Genomic DNA, 14,068 nt, shown 5'->3' with positions numbered 1-14,068 from the left:
TTTCCATTCAGGAATTTACAACAAACCAGCTGCCTCATCCACAAACACAGCTGCACCTTAATCCCAGGGAATGTGCAGGATCCTCATCCCAGTTTTCAGACAGAGCTGGATGGTCTCTCTGCTTGGACTTCTTGGGTTGGATTTCTCGGATGGAACCTCTTGGATGGGACTTTTCCACTGGGATTTCTCCACTGGGAGCTCTCCACTGGGCAGGGAAAAACATGAGGAGGAAAAATCAGTGGGAAGAGCTCAACGCTGGAAAACAAAAATAAAAGGAGTTAAAGTTCAATTTTAAGGCAGCTGGACTTCCCTGGGAAGTTGGGTTTTTTTCCAGAGGACAAAGCTCCAGCTGGGAAGGTTTGGAAAAGAAGCAGCGTTAGCAGCAGCAGGAGCTGGGTGCGATTTCCCCCTCCCCAAATTCCCAAATTCCTGGGGATAGCGGAGCATCCTTCCGGCACCTCCTTCCCGCTGCATCCCTGGAGCTCCAGTGACATCTGCTGCTGTCTCTGGGCATCGCCACCAGCCCCGCGCTCCCCGTCTGGCGATGTCACCACCGCCCCCCGCCCCGGGAATTGAGCCTAAAAATGCCCAAATAAAAGGAAATAAGAGGGAATGGTTGGAGCAGGGGGACAGCGGGAGCTGCCAGCACTCCTGCTTCCCGAGCTGGGGGTGAGGGAGAGCGCCGGGAGGTTGGATTTGCTCTCCGAGGGAAAAAAAACATCTCCCAGCAGCTGATTTTCCTGATGTTCCTGATTTTCCCCAGGGCGTTCACCTCCCAGCTGGGTGGGAGCCCAAGGAGGTTTCAGGTGATTTAAACCTGCACGGTTTTCACCGGGATATTCCCAAATGTGAATTCCCAGAGGTGAATTCCCAACACCCACAGGGGAGCCAAGCCAAGCTCTGCACAGCCAGGACTTCTCCCTCCACCACCCCAAAATCACGAGCCCAACTCAACCCCAGCATCCCCAACCCACCAGGAATTCCCAAAACCTCCACCCACCCCATGAAATTCTTATTCCCACAGGCAACGAAAGAAGCCAAAAATCCATTTTGTTTTTTTTTTTTTTCTTTTCCAATAGTCTCACTTTATTAGATACCACATCAAGAGAGGATGTTGTGCTGCATGCAGCGGAAGACTGGAGGATTTCTAATTCCTGTGTAACATTTTCTTTTTCTCTTAATAGTTGTAAACTGATAGTTGGCTGTAAAATCACTGCATGCGAGTCTGAATGCAAACAGCAGTAGAAGAGGCTGTTAATTTTTTTTTTCTTGCTTTTTTTTTGTTTTGTTTGTTTTGTTTGTTTTTCACCATTCCCAATCCATAGGTGCATGCTTTATTTACAACGAAAAGAAGTCATTCAGGGCAGGAATTACCGTCAGAAAAACTGAGAAGAAGGAGGGACAGAGAGACCAGGGCTGTGGATTTGCACAATACCGAGGAGATTGGCAAGTTGCACTTGATTTTTTTGGGAGTGCAAAGAGATGATTTGAGTATCCTTTTCCCAAAGAAAGCAGGCTGAACAGGGAATGGGAATACAGGATGGGATAAGGGTAACCTTAAGTGAGTTTTTTTTGCACATACAAAGGAGGCTGGGCTGCTGCAAGGCTGGGAGAAATTCAGGAATTGCTTCAATAATGATTTTTGAAGGTATTTTTACCCTCAGCCATACATTCCCCCAGCACAGCTCCATGCCCAAGTGCTGCTCTGGGATGAAGTGGAATATTTGGCTCAGCCCCATCCCTGCGGAAAGGATGGTGGCAGTTTGGAATCATTAAGGTTGGAAAATACCTCCAAGGGAGAGTCCAACCTTAGATCCTGGATCCCATCATCCCACAGCTCACCTGGGCCTGGAGCAGGGAGGCTCCAGCACGGGATGCAGAGGGAAACAATCCAAAAAAATGGGATTTTTTCAGTCTGGATCCTGGCCAGCCTGGCTCAGGGATGCCACATTTAGTGGGACAGAGGAAAGAATTCCATGGAAAAAAGGGGAAAATTTTCCAGGTGTCCTCTTCCACTCCACCCCTCTGTGGTGAAATGGAATCCATCTCATCTCAGGATGGTGGTGGAAGAGGATTCCCAGAGAATCCCCTGATTGCTCCAAAGGTCCAAATCCAATTAGCACATGAGGAAAGGGGATGGACAGAGTGGGTTGGGTTGGCTTTTCCCACCTGGAAATCCGAGGATGGGGAAGATTGGGTGTGCCAAGGCTGTGTTGGGACAGATTTGGGGGACACTCCTGGGGACACTCCTGGCACATCAGCAAATTCTGCTGGGGGCGGGGTGAGGGAATAAAGAAAATATCAGGAAAATCAAACTCATCCAACTCCAAGAAGGAGGAGCAGCAGCAGCAGAGGGTGCAGGGGGTTGAGGTTTCACACAACATGCGCAGTGGGACGATAAAATCCCATAAATTCCATGGTGCTGGTTGTGCTCCTATCCACAGGGATCTATGCTTGGGGTTTTCCAGAGCCAGGGAATGACCTGGAGAGAGCCTGTGCTCTCCTGCTGCCAGGAGATCCAGCAGCTCCAGGCCATCCTTAAAGCGCGGGTTGAGGACAAAAGGTTCTTGTGCAGAATCGGGGGGAAAAACAAAATGGAAACCAAAACAACCCAAGTTTGGAAGCTCTCGGACTGTTCCAGCTGATTTTCAGGAGCTGTGGTGTTTTAAAGCAATAATCCTTGCACACATCAGGGGGGTTTGGGGGGGAAATAGCAGCTCCCTCAGCCTCCCTCCTGAGGAACAGCAAATCCTCGGAAGCAGGAGAGGACTGAGGGATTACCCTCAGCCAGTCACTACTACACAGCTCAGAGGTGAGGAGGAGGTAGTCACAACCCTAAAACACAGCCGGGCTCCCTCAGCAGCAGAACCCCAAATCCCTCAGGGCGAGGGAAACGCCACGAACCAACCCCAAACCTGCTTCCCCGCGAGCACAGAGCTCCCCAAACCCTCCTTGCTGCCGTCACGGCGTTGAGTGGTGGATCTTCTCCGCGAAGGAACGTGCCACGGCGTTGCTCAGGACCGGCGGCGAAGCTCAAGCGGGACTCGCGGGACGACGCCGGTGACACCAACCACGACGACGAGGACACCAGGCGACGGCGACACCCACACCAAAGCCAGGGAGCTTTTTTTTTCTCGTTATTGCAACTGAGGTATTGAGATCACACAAGCGGGACAGGGTGGTGCTCCCACCCCAGCGCTCCCGCCTCCCGCCGGGAGGGGATGGAAGCCGGAGGGACACGCGACGGGGACGCTGCCACGGGGCTTGGGGACAGGGAGGGACGGTGGGGAGGGGGACTATTGCTGCCAAAATCACACACCGGGGGGACTCAGCCGCCTCCCTCCCCCGAGTGGAAATAAATCAGGGGGAATAGAAAAGATCTGGGGGAGTTTTGAGGCGGGAAGGATGGAGGAGGAGGCGCGGAGGAGGCGGAGAACCCTGGGGTGGGAGGATGTAGCAAGGCGTGGCTGCGCTGGAAGACACTGGGGACATCGGGGACATCGGGGACCTACAGGGGGGTGGCAGAGGGTGGGGGAGCTCCCTTTAATCGCTGGCCACATGGTTCTCGTTCTGCAGGGTGTGCCAGCGCTCGATCTTCTTGTCCTTGTTCTTCAGGCACTCGTACCAGTGTTTCAAGCGCTCGCCCTTGGCCGTGATTCCCAGCTGGCAGCCGCCTGGGGAAAGGGGGGAAGAGAACACTCAGAATCCAGATGTTCTGGGAAATCCTGCCGTGGGGACACACCTTGTGCCTTGAGAGGCTTTTTTGACCTCCTGGGTCAAAAATCTCGTGGAGATTTCCTGCCCAGGAGACCTCCCAGGAGGGGTGGACCCACCAGATTCCACCATCCTGACCCCTCAAGAACTTTCATTTTCTATTTTCATGCATTTGTAGCTTTGCTGTGTAGCTCTAGGCTTCATATAAAGTGCTAAAAACCTCTGTTCCAAACGTTTTAGACAAAACGTTGCTCTCAGTTGGAAAATCCAAAGATACTTTGCTGCCTCAGAGCCCCAAAATATGTAAACAACAGCGAATCGGGGGGAGAAAGTTTGGGGTGGTTGACATCATCATCTGAAGGGGTAATTGGAGAATTGAGGCTTGATATGTCAAATAGACAGAACTTATAAAATGTGAATAACTCATGATTCGGGGTCCATTTTGGGTGTAGGTCTTCATTAAATTTGTCTGCTTTTTATTCTCCTAATTTTGCCTGGCCTCTTTTTTAGGTAACCCCTTTTTAGGCACCAATCCCACCTGGGCAGGTGACCCAGGCTCCCCTCCCACCCAGCAAACCCCACCCCAGAGGGCAGAGGCTCCCAGCTCACCGATGTAGTCGTTGGATTTTCCGATGTCGTAGTCCCAGACGGAAATGTCCAGCGACTTCTTGGCCAGGTCGCTGTGCTTGATGTCATAGAAGAACTCCTGCAGAAATGGGAACAACCATTAGTTAAGGGATTTGGCACGATCCCTGCTCAGCCTGGAGTCAAAATCCAGGAGGAGAGGGTGGTTAAAATTTAATTAATGAAGGGGAAATTCTCCATCCTTGTGGCAACAATTTCCCCAGGATCACAGCATTTCCGTGAGCCCTTCCCAGGTGTCCCATCAAAGCAGCACCAGTGGAGAATTTCCAATTCCCACCCCCAGGAACGCTCATCCCACCCACACCCCCCAGCTGGGATGATGCAGAGTTTTCAGGGCGTGTGGTGCTGCCATGGCAAAGTCATTCCCAAAATATTCCCGGGTGCAGGAGTGGGAAAGGAGCTTGAGCAGAGAGCCAGATCTTGGGGAGTTTGTCTTCCACCTCCTCCACTCGACTTGGCGATCAGTAAATTGATTCAATAATATTAAAAATATCCATCCATACCTCGTTGAACTCAGGATTCAATGTTTTCTTCTTAATCTGCGTCTTGTGCTTGGCCTTTTTCCCCATGTCAGGTTTCAGCCAACTGGGGGCAACAGAAAATAGCTCAAAATTCAAGTGCAGCAGCAGTGGGAGTTTATAAGCTTAAAAAGTGAATTTCTGGGCTAGAAGAGATTTATTTAGGGCCAGTCTCCCTTCCCACCTTCCAGAGGATGTGGGAAAAGTGTGGGGCTGGAGCTGTGCAGCCTGGCTGCGGATCCAGAACTCAAATTGGAGCTGGGATTAATTAGATCTCTGTTAGAAGCTGATTTAAAAATGGAAAACCACCATCTTCTGTTTGTGGGGAATGGAGAATATGACAAATAGAGAGAGACTGGGAAGGGATAATGCTCAGCTCCACAAAGATGTGCAGAATGTTCAAAATGAGAGTTATTGAATGAGATTCAGGGAGAGCAGAGATTTTTTTCTGAGGGTAAAGAAAAAAATAAGAACAAAAACACACCAGGAATGGCTGCAGGGACCTCTCTGTGGTGCAGCTTGAGAGGTTGGGATAAAATCCTTATTCCCCCACATTCCCAGGAGCCATGTGGGTTTATGGGGCAGCAAGTGGGGCACAGAGGGACATGGAGTCACCTCTGTCCTGCAGCCACGGTGGGTCAGAGGTGGAGACAAGGACCTTCTGTCCTCCAGCTTCTACTGCCCCTGGATTCCCACCATGCTCCTGACGTGTCCCATCAGCCACTGGAATGGGAATGCCACTCCTATGGATATTGGGGAAGTTGGGCACCTCCACCTTGGGTTGCAGCCCCAAACCCATCCCCACATCTCTCATGTGCCCTTTCTTCACGGACACAAGGTGATCAAAGCGGGGACTCCATGATCTGGAAGTCTTAGAAGTAAAGGAAGACCTTTAACAATTCTGCAATTCTGCATGGGGTGATCAAAGGTGGGACTCCACAATCTGGAAGTGTCCCAAACTTTAACGACTCTGGGATTCTTCATGGGGCAATCAAACGTGGAACTCCACGATCTGGAAGTCTTGGAAGTAAAGGAAAACCTTTAACAATTCCGCAATTGTGCATGAGGTGATCAAAGATGGGATTCCATGATCTGGAAGCTTTTTCCAACCTTTAACAATTCTGGGATTCTACATGGGGCGATCAAAGGTGGGACTCCACAATCTGGAAGTCTCTTCCAACCTTTAACAATTCTGCAATTGTACATAGGGTGATCAAAGGTGGGACTCCGCGATCTGGAAGAGTTTCCCAACCTTTAACAGTTCTGGGATTCTACATGGGGCGATCAAAGGTGGGACTGCACGATCTGGAAGTCTTGGAAGTAAAGGAAGACCTTTAACCATTCTGCATGGGGTGATCAAAGATGGGATTCCATGACCTGGAAGCTTTTTCCAACTTTTAACAATTCTGGGATTCTACAGGGAGTGATCAAAGGCGGGACTCCACAATCTGGAAGTCTCTTCAAACCTTTAACAATTCTGGGATTCTACAGGGGGTGACCAAAGGTGGGATTCCACGATTTGAAAGTCTTTTCCAACCTTTACCAATTCTGGGATTCTATATAGGGGGATCAAAAGTAGGACTCCACTATCTGGAAGTCTTGGAAGTAAAGGAAAACCTTTAACAATTCTGGGATTCTACATGGGGCCATTAAAGGTGGAATTCCATGATCTGGAAGCTTTTTCCAACCTTTAACAATTCTGGGATTCTACACGGGGTGATCAAAGGTGGGACTCCACGATTTGAAAGTCTTTTCCAACCTTTACCAATTCTGGGATTCTATATAGGGGGATCAAAGGTGGGACTCCACTACCTGGAAGTCTTGGAAGTAAACGAAAACCTTTAAAAATTCTGGGATTCTACATGGGGTGATCAAAGGTGGGATTCCACAATTTGAAAGTCTCTTCCAACCTTTAACAACTCTGGGATTCTACATGAGGTAACCACAGACATTCAGGCAGCGACAGTCTCAAGGGCTGGGTCAGCATCCCTGAACTTCCCCCCCAACAGGGACACCACGGCTGCTGCTGGACAGCTCCCGAGGCTCCGGAAGGAGCTCCAAGAGGAGGACAGCAGGTGGCTCCACATCTCCAGCCCGGAGCCATTCCCGGCTCACTCACAGCTTGACGAAGGGATCCGAGTATCCGTTGGCATCCATGGCCGCCAGGTGCACGCAGCGCACGATGCCCACGATGAGCCCTCCCTGCTGGGTGCTGTACATGAGGGACACCAGGATCTTCCCGCGCTCCTCCACGTCCCCACCGCGATCCACCTGCCGGAGGGAGCGGGGAATGGAGGAGCTGAGCTGGGAGAACTCGGGAGGAATGGGATGGGATGGGATGGGATGGGATGGGATGGGATGGGATGGGATGGGATGGGATGGATGTCGGGGAATGGCGTGTCTTGGTGAGGGGGGATAATGGGGTTGGGAATGTGGTGGGATATGGATGGAGCTTGTCCTGCTCCGAGGACTCACCTCCTCTTCGTACAGAGCCATCCCGCGGGATGCGCCGGTTGTCCCAGTGCGCTTCGTCTGGGGTGGGAAAGGGATGAAGAGACTGCTGTGAGGGACCAGGAGAGGCAGCAGAAAAACCTGGGAATGCAGCCCAGCTCCTGAACTGGACTCTGGAGTGGAAGGGCCTGAGGAATGTCCATCTGCTCCATCAGCCAGCTAAATCACGGAGCCACCCGTCCCCTCCTCCACGGTGACATCCACCAACAGGAGCAGTCCCTGGAGTCACTTCCCATGGATTCCCACCACGCTCTTATCTCCCAGCCTTGATGGATCACACCAGCCCAGCACAGGTGGGAATCTAACTCCTAAAATTGCCGGGGAAATAGGGCACCTCCAGCTCCCAGCCCATCCCTGCATCCCTCACGAGCCATTTGTTGGCATTCCCAACAGGAGCAGAAGGAATTTCCTTGGACACCCACTGGTATTACTCTCTCCAGGCAGATGTTGAAGTTCTTTTTCTGGTTGGCTTTGAGTTTTTTCAAGGCAACTCTGGTTTCTCCGATGAACTCGTTGTGGCCGAATTTGTCCTCGTCACACACGGAGATCCTGGAGGGAAGAGGGAAAGGGGAACATTCATCAGGCTGGGACATTGCTTGACTCCAGAGCCAAATGCACTGCTGGGGGTGGGAAAAGCAAAGCAAAGAACCCCAAACCCACCCTTGATCTGGATTTCCTCTGACCAAAAGCAACCAAACCCCAAATTTCTAGTTTGCCAAAAAAAAAAAAAACCTAAAAAATTTATATTTGTTTTGTGATGGGGCAAGAAATTTAAAGGTGGAAATTTCCTGAGGGGGGGAAAAGAGCCACAAAGTTTGAGAGATATTTAAAGAGACTTCTTTTTTTTCTGGGATATTGTCAAATCAGGACAGACCCACAACACACACATCTCTACACTGGTAAGAATTATAAGAATGCCAACAATTCACTACTAAATTACAAGGTAAAAACATCTCTTTCTCCTCCTAAAAACACCATCCAAATGAGAGCTCTCATGTTGATTTTAACCCAAAACCTGCATTTCCCAGGGGGCGTTCCCAATCCCCCTGCACTCCTGGTGAAAACTGGGTGTGGATTTCCATGTGAGGAATCCCATGGGATCCCCAGGCTCCTGCCACACTTGCCTGAGGGTTTTCCTCTGCATGTCCTCGTCGGTGATGCCGTGGTACACCAGGGTCTCGTTCCACACGGGATTCCGGGTGTTGCGCAGCGTCTTCGTCCTCAGCTTGTTGGACTGCAGATATCCCAAAAACACGGAGAGATTACACACCAGAATTCCTGCCCACCCAAATCCCAGCTCCTGGCAGGGATGCTCCATCACATCTGGGCAATTGTGAGCCATCAACTCCAGGGGAGCATCGAGGTGGAGCTTTGCATGAGCAGCAGGGACTTGGTGACAAGTGGTGGCTGGGAGAGCCTGGAATTTGTCACTCCCCGGGGGTTATTCCCACAAGGAGACTTGGATTGGGAAAAAGTTTCCCCAGGGCAGGCTGTGGGGGCTCAGGGCGTGGCCTAAAGGAGGTGACAGCAGGGAACTGAAATGTTGAAAATTTAAAGAAATATCAGCAAATGAGAGCAACAAAAATCAGAGCAATTCCCAGCATCACCACCTGGATTTGCTCTGAACAAGACCAGGAATCTCCTGTTCATAAAGCAAAGCTGTAAAATCCATCCAATGGTTTTATTATCAGTTTTCCATTTGTTTGATTCCTGGTTCCTCTGAGCAAAATTCTGCTGCAGCCCCTGAGCAGAGCCAGCGCTGCTGGTGGCCATCCCTTCCTCAAGGATTGCCCTCCAAGATCAGCTTGGCAGGGCCAGAGAGGGAGATTTCCAGGAATTTCCAGAGTTTCCCCCATGGCTATCTCCCCACAGCTCCAACAAGAACAAGCTGCAGCTTCCAAGCAAATGGATAATCCCAGCCCTGGCAATAATTAGATTTTTGGGCAGATGTTTTGTGGTGCATTAACAGCAGTGTCTCCTCTGGAGCTTCCCTCCATCCCTGAGCAGATTCCTTCTGCAGGATGAACTGTTCCTCAGGTCTGGGAGAGCATCTGTGAGCATCCTCCCTGTTCAGAGGGATCCCCAGGGAAAACAGAGCTGAGAAATCAGGGGGGAAATCTGATCTGAGGGAGGGACCTGAGGGGGATTGGAGAAACCTCTGCTCCATCCCCAGCCCAAAATGCACCAAACCTGGCAAAACCTCACCTTGCTGGCTCCGGGCAGGAGGTGCAGCTTCACATAGGGATCAGCCAGGCCATTGGAATCCATCGGTTTTAAGCCCTAAAAAAAAAGATAAAGGAAACACAGGATGTGAATCCTCCATCAGCAAAGCCAAGGAAGAGAAAAAGCTGACCACGAAAAAGTCAGTGAAGAGAAAATGCGATCAGTGACCCAAGAGCCTCTGTCCTGAACAGCCATGGGTGCCATGATGTGCTGAAACATCCCACCCACCCCTGGAAAAATCAGAATTATAGAACCACGGAATGGTTTGGGTTGGAAGAAACCTCCAAAAAGGAAAGGAAAAACCAGGATCACTTGCCTTGGCCTTGATGAGGGTGCAGTGCAGGGAGCTGTTCTCCTGGTCGTAGAGCAGGCTGAACTCCAGAGCTCCCAGCGTGGCTGGCAGGGAGGGAGGAGGAGGAGGAGAAGGAAACAAGACCTCGTTAAAACCCCAGCCAATAACTGCATTTAATCATCCCCGATTAGTAATAATTAGAAAGATTTGCGGGTCAAACTAAAAGCTGTTTAATGCAGTGAGACTGTGCTGGCAGCAGCCAAACCTCCACAAATCCAATGGATTCAGGAGCTCTGGACACAGCTTTGCAGAGCAGGAGCTGCCCAGAGAGGGCAGCATGGGGCTTTGGAGTTGGCTCCAGTGTTTTCCAACTCTTCCCACAGCAATTCCACCCTGGGAAGATGCTCCAGCACCTCCTGCAAGGCTGGAGCTCAGCGCCTGGCTCCTGTTTTGGTTTGCTGGAAAGCAGCTCAGGTTTGTGCTGCTTCATCCCAGGGATGAAGAGCAGGCACTGAAAACATCAGCTGCTCCTATCCAAGAGCCTGTTCTCCACCCCGAGCAGCTCTTCCCACCCAGGAAGCTCTACCACAGAGCCTCCCGTGAATCCCTCCCCAGCTCCAGGGAAGCAGCACTCCCAAGGACTTTCCATCGCCCCACCATGCGAGTCACACCCACCCAGCACCCTCCTCCAAATCCCGCATTTCCCAAGGAAACCTCTCCCTCCCTCCCCGCCTAACATACTGCCTTCATCCGAGTCGTAGCTGTTGGCATCCTCCTCCTCTTCCTCGCGGGGCTGCTGCCGCTGCGGCGCCGCGGATGCCGGCGGGGCGGCCGGGGGCTGTGCAGCTGCCGGGGGCTGCCAGGCTGGCCTGTCCTCTCTACCGGGGGGCACGGAGTAGCCCCCTCCCCGCTCCTCCCTGGCGGCGGCTCGGGCCGGCTCCGGGGGGCTCGCTGCGGGAGGGACCCGTTAGCCCCCGGCCCGCTGTGCCCCCAGCCCCCCGCAGCCAGCCCGGGGTTACCTTGTCTCTCCGGGAAGCGGGCGGGACCGCCGGGACCTGACCTTGCTGCTGCCGCCGGCGCTGGGGACAGAGGTGGCATCACTTGGGGCACTCCCTCCTTCCCTCTCCCGCTCCCCCGAGCAGCAGCGTCCCCGCCCGTGGGGTGTCCCCGGGGACAGAGCGGCACGGCCGCGTCCCCATCGCATCCTACCTGCGGGTGCTGCGGCCGGAGCGGCGGATGCGGCAGCGGGACCGGCGGTGGCGGGAGGGGGTGGCCGTGAGCCTTGCACGGAGTTGGTTCTCTTCACACCTGCAGGGACAGGGGACAATCGGCGAGACCACCCTCAGGTGGTTCCCGGCTTTGGGACCTCCAGCCTCTCCTTCCAAGGGTGCGGGAGGGAGCCCAGGGATGCGGGAGCGCCGCTCTCACCGGGGCTCCTGCTGACCCCGCTCTCAGCGTAGTCCCGGCTGTCGCTGTCCCCAGCGGTGTCCTCGCTGCCACACGGGCCCGGCCGGCCCTCGGCCGCCCTGCGGCTCCCCCGGGCAGCGTCGGTGCCTGCAGGGAGAGGGATGAAGCATCAGTGAGGCTGGAAATGAAGCTGCCGTGCCTGGGTGATGCCCAGCCTGGGTGCCAGCAGCAGGGGGACAATGGGCACAGCCACTGCAGCCGCAGCTCAGAGCTCGGGGCACTGCAGCAGGAGGGCTCTGCACCACCAAACCTGCTCACAGGGCCCAGGAAATCCCCAAGGGCACACCAAATCCTGGGGACACGACAATCCCAGGCCAGAGGAATCCATCCACCTGGTCCTCAGCACCCAGCAAAGCCCTGCTGGCATCACAGCTCCACATTCCTGCCACGTGGCAGAGGTGGGGGGGTTATATTTTCCTTTTGCTGATCATCTTCCATTTATTACCGAGACAGCTGTGGCAGCTGCCTCAGCCTCTCCCTTCCATCACCCAGCAGCCGCCGTCCCAGCGGATAAATCCCAGCCCAGCGCTGCGGGGTGATGAATTGCCACCCCGCGGACGTGACGGGAAAGGTCTCGGCGCTCACCTGGCTGCGGCTGGAGACGCCAGGGATAAATCTTTGCCGTGACATAAATGGGCTGTTTCTCCTTGGCTGGGCTCTCAGGGTCACCGGGCGCGAGGACAAAGCGGAACGCAACAGATTGTGGGGTGGGAGAGGAGGAGGGAGAGAGGGAAAAACACCGGGAATGCTGAAGAGCAGGGAGTGGGGGAAATGAGCATCCGGGAGCTGGAGCCCCGTGGTGCAGAGAGAGCGGCGCGATAAATAACTTTCCGAGGGAGCTGTAGGAAAATCATGGGCACGGCGGGAGCATGCTGAGCACCGGGAGGGACGTGCGGAGCTGGCAAACCCTTCCCGACTCCAGGAGCGCTTGGATTAATAAAAGCTGCCCGTGGGGTTGGGAGGTTTAGCGGCACCAGCTAAGGGCGTGATTAAATCGCCTTAATTAAGTGTTTTTCCCAGCTGCTGCTGCACGGGGAGAGGGAGTTGTGAGCAGCAGAACCTGGGCTGAAGGAAGGGTGGGATGGAGGGGACAATTCCAGGGGGAATCTGTCCCCTCAGCCCCCTCATTGCCTCTTCCATGGAGCCAAGGAAGGGGAGAGGAAGAGGAGGACGTGCAGCCACTGTGCTGCTCCCAAATTAATGATCACCCAAATCAGGAGCAGTCGGTGTCAGGGATCCTCATCCCCTTGGCAGCCAACGTGGAAGTGTGCAAATGGAGGCTGTGACTCAAAATGAGCTCCCAGGGAGATCTCCTCACTCTCTACACCTCCCCGACAGGAGCCAGGTGGGTGTTGGGTTCTTCTCCCAGGTAAGAAGTGACAGGACAAGAGGGAACAGCTTTAAGTAGCGCTGGGGAGGTTTAAATCGGATATTAGGGGAAAGTTCTTCCCTGGAAGGGTTGTCCAGCCCTGGCACAGGCTGGGGGGCGATTTAACAGCCGTGTGGATGTGGCACTTGGGGACATGGCTCAGCGGTGGCCTTGGCGGTGCTGAAGGAATGGTTCAACCCGACGGGCTTGGAGGGCTTTTCCAAACTAAACGATTCCATGATTGGAAATGCCGGAGGGTGCAAGGAATACCCAAAACCATCCACTGCTGCATCCTCAGCCCGCTCTGCCTGCCGGGCACAGCGCAAGGCTCTGCCGCTCCATCCCCCACAAGCCTCCCAAACTTTCCCCGGGAGGTTTTCCAAGGACTGCCGTTAAATAACCAGGAAAAAAATAAAAATCAAAAAAACCCCAGCGGCCCCTCCCAGCAGGACCCACCGCCCACGGCGGCAGCTCTGCAATGGCAGCGGCTCAGCCCCGGCGTGTGCGGGAGGTGGGGAAGCCCTGGAATAACCCGGGCATCCCCCGCAGGGTGGGCGGCAGCAGCCGGGAGAGAGGTCCTGCCGCAGCATCCCGGGGAAAACGGTGCGGGAAAACGCCGTGAGGATAGGAGGAGGCAGGGAAAAGGCTCAGCACAGGCGGCACGGGGAGGGGACAAAGGCCGGTGCTTACCCTCGGTGTCCTCGGCATCCGCCTGGCCTTGGGGGCACAAACAGAGCGAGAGGGGGTGAAGCTGCAGCCCACGGACCCGCCAGCCCCATCCCGGGACACTCCGCCATTGTTTCCCCCGGTTTTCCTTCTTATCCCTATTTTTCCAAGGTTTCTCCATCACCACATCCCTATCCAGGCACTGCTGGGCGCCCTGATCCCCACCCGGGGCTGATCTATCCTGCAGTCCCATCCATCCCCACCTGGACAGCCTGGATCAAACCTCTCCAGGCTCCATTTCTACCCCTGTAAGATACCACCAGCAGCCACAGACTGCTCGGGATGCTTTTCCCAGAGTTTTCCCTCTCCAAGGATGGGGAGGAGCCCCGGTAGCCGCTGTCACCTACCTCGGGCGGGTGCCCGGGAGGGGAGTTTGGGGTCCGGGGCGGGCGGCTCGGCCGGGCGGGGCTCGCTCGGGGTTTGGGGTGTCTTCTTGCTGACGGGCATGGGCTGCGGCAGCATCTGCTTGGGCAAACCCTTGAAGAACCAAGCCCCGGAGCGTTTCCACACCTGTGGGACAGGGACAGGGACAGGGACAGGGTTCATCCCCCTGTGCCACCGCAGGTGTTCAACCCCACATCCCCACCCTGCAGCCCATCCTGC

At 54.2% G+C, this 14,068-nt stretch overlaps 1 protein-coding gene across 1 annotated transcript in view; it reads right to left on the bottom strand.

Moving 5' to 3' along the window:
• Positions 1-1,049: 1,049 nt before the first annotated feature.
• The window catches only part of RPH3A (rabphilin 3A), a 28,221-nt gene continuing 15,202 nt past the window's right edge, over positions 1,050-14,068 (bottom strand). The window contains exons 7-21 of the mRNA XM_085075601.1: positions 13,813-13,975; positions 13,430-13,456; positions 11,332-11,457; positions 11,113-11,211; positions 10,923-10,982; positions 10,645-10,854; positions 9,928-10,007; positions 9,594-9,668; positions 8,513-8,622; positions 7,811-7,937; positions 7,353-7,409; positions 6,997-7,148; positions 4,863-4,944; positions 4,324-4,420; positions 1,050-3,674 (exon numbers count right to left, since the gene is read on the bottom strand). Of these exons, the coding sequence (XP_084931727.1) occupies positions 3,544-3,674; positions 4,324-4,420; positions 4,863-4,944; positions 6,997-7,148; positions 7,353-7,409; positions 7,811-7,937; positions 8,513-8,622; positions 9,594-9,668; positions 9,928-10,007; positions 10,645-10,854; positions 10,923-10,982; positions 11,113-11,211; positions 11,332-11,457; positions 13,430-13,456; positions 13,813-13,975 (1,596 nt within the window). The 3' untranslated portion in view covers positions 1,050-3,543. The remainder of the gene's footprint in view (positions 3,675-4,323; positions 4,421-4,862; positions 4,945-6,996; positions 7,149-7,352; positions 7,410-7,810; positions 7,938-8,512; positions 8,623-9,593; positions 9,669-9,927; positions 10,008-10,644; positions 10,855-10,922; positions 10,983-11,112; positions 11,212-11,331; positions 11,458-13,429; positions 13,457-13,812; positions 13,976-14,068) is intronic.

This window comes from Lichenostomus cassidix, chromosome 15 (assembly GCF_008360975.1).
Source record: "Lichenostomus cassidix isolate B80296 chromosome 15, HeHo_3.0, whole genome shotgun sequence".
Taxonomy (NCBI): domain Eukaryota; kingdom Metazoa; phylum Chordata; class Aves; order Passeriformes; family Meliphagidae; genus Lichenostomus; species Lichenostomus cassidix.
Note: the sequence above shows the minus strand (reverse complement) of the source record. Positions and strands in the feature narration are given on the sequence as shown.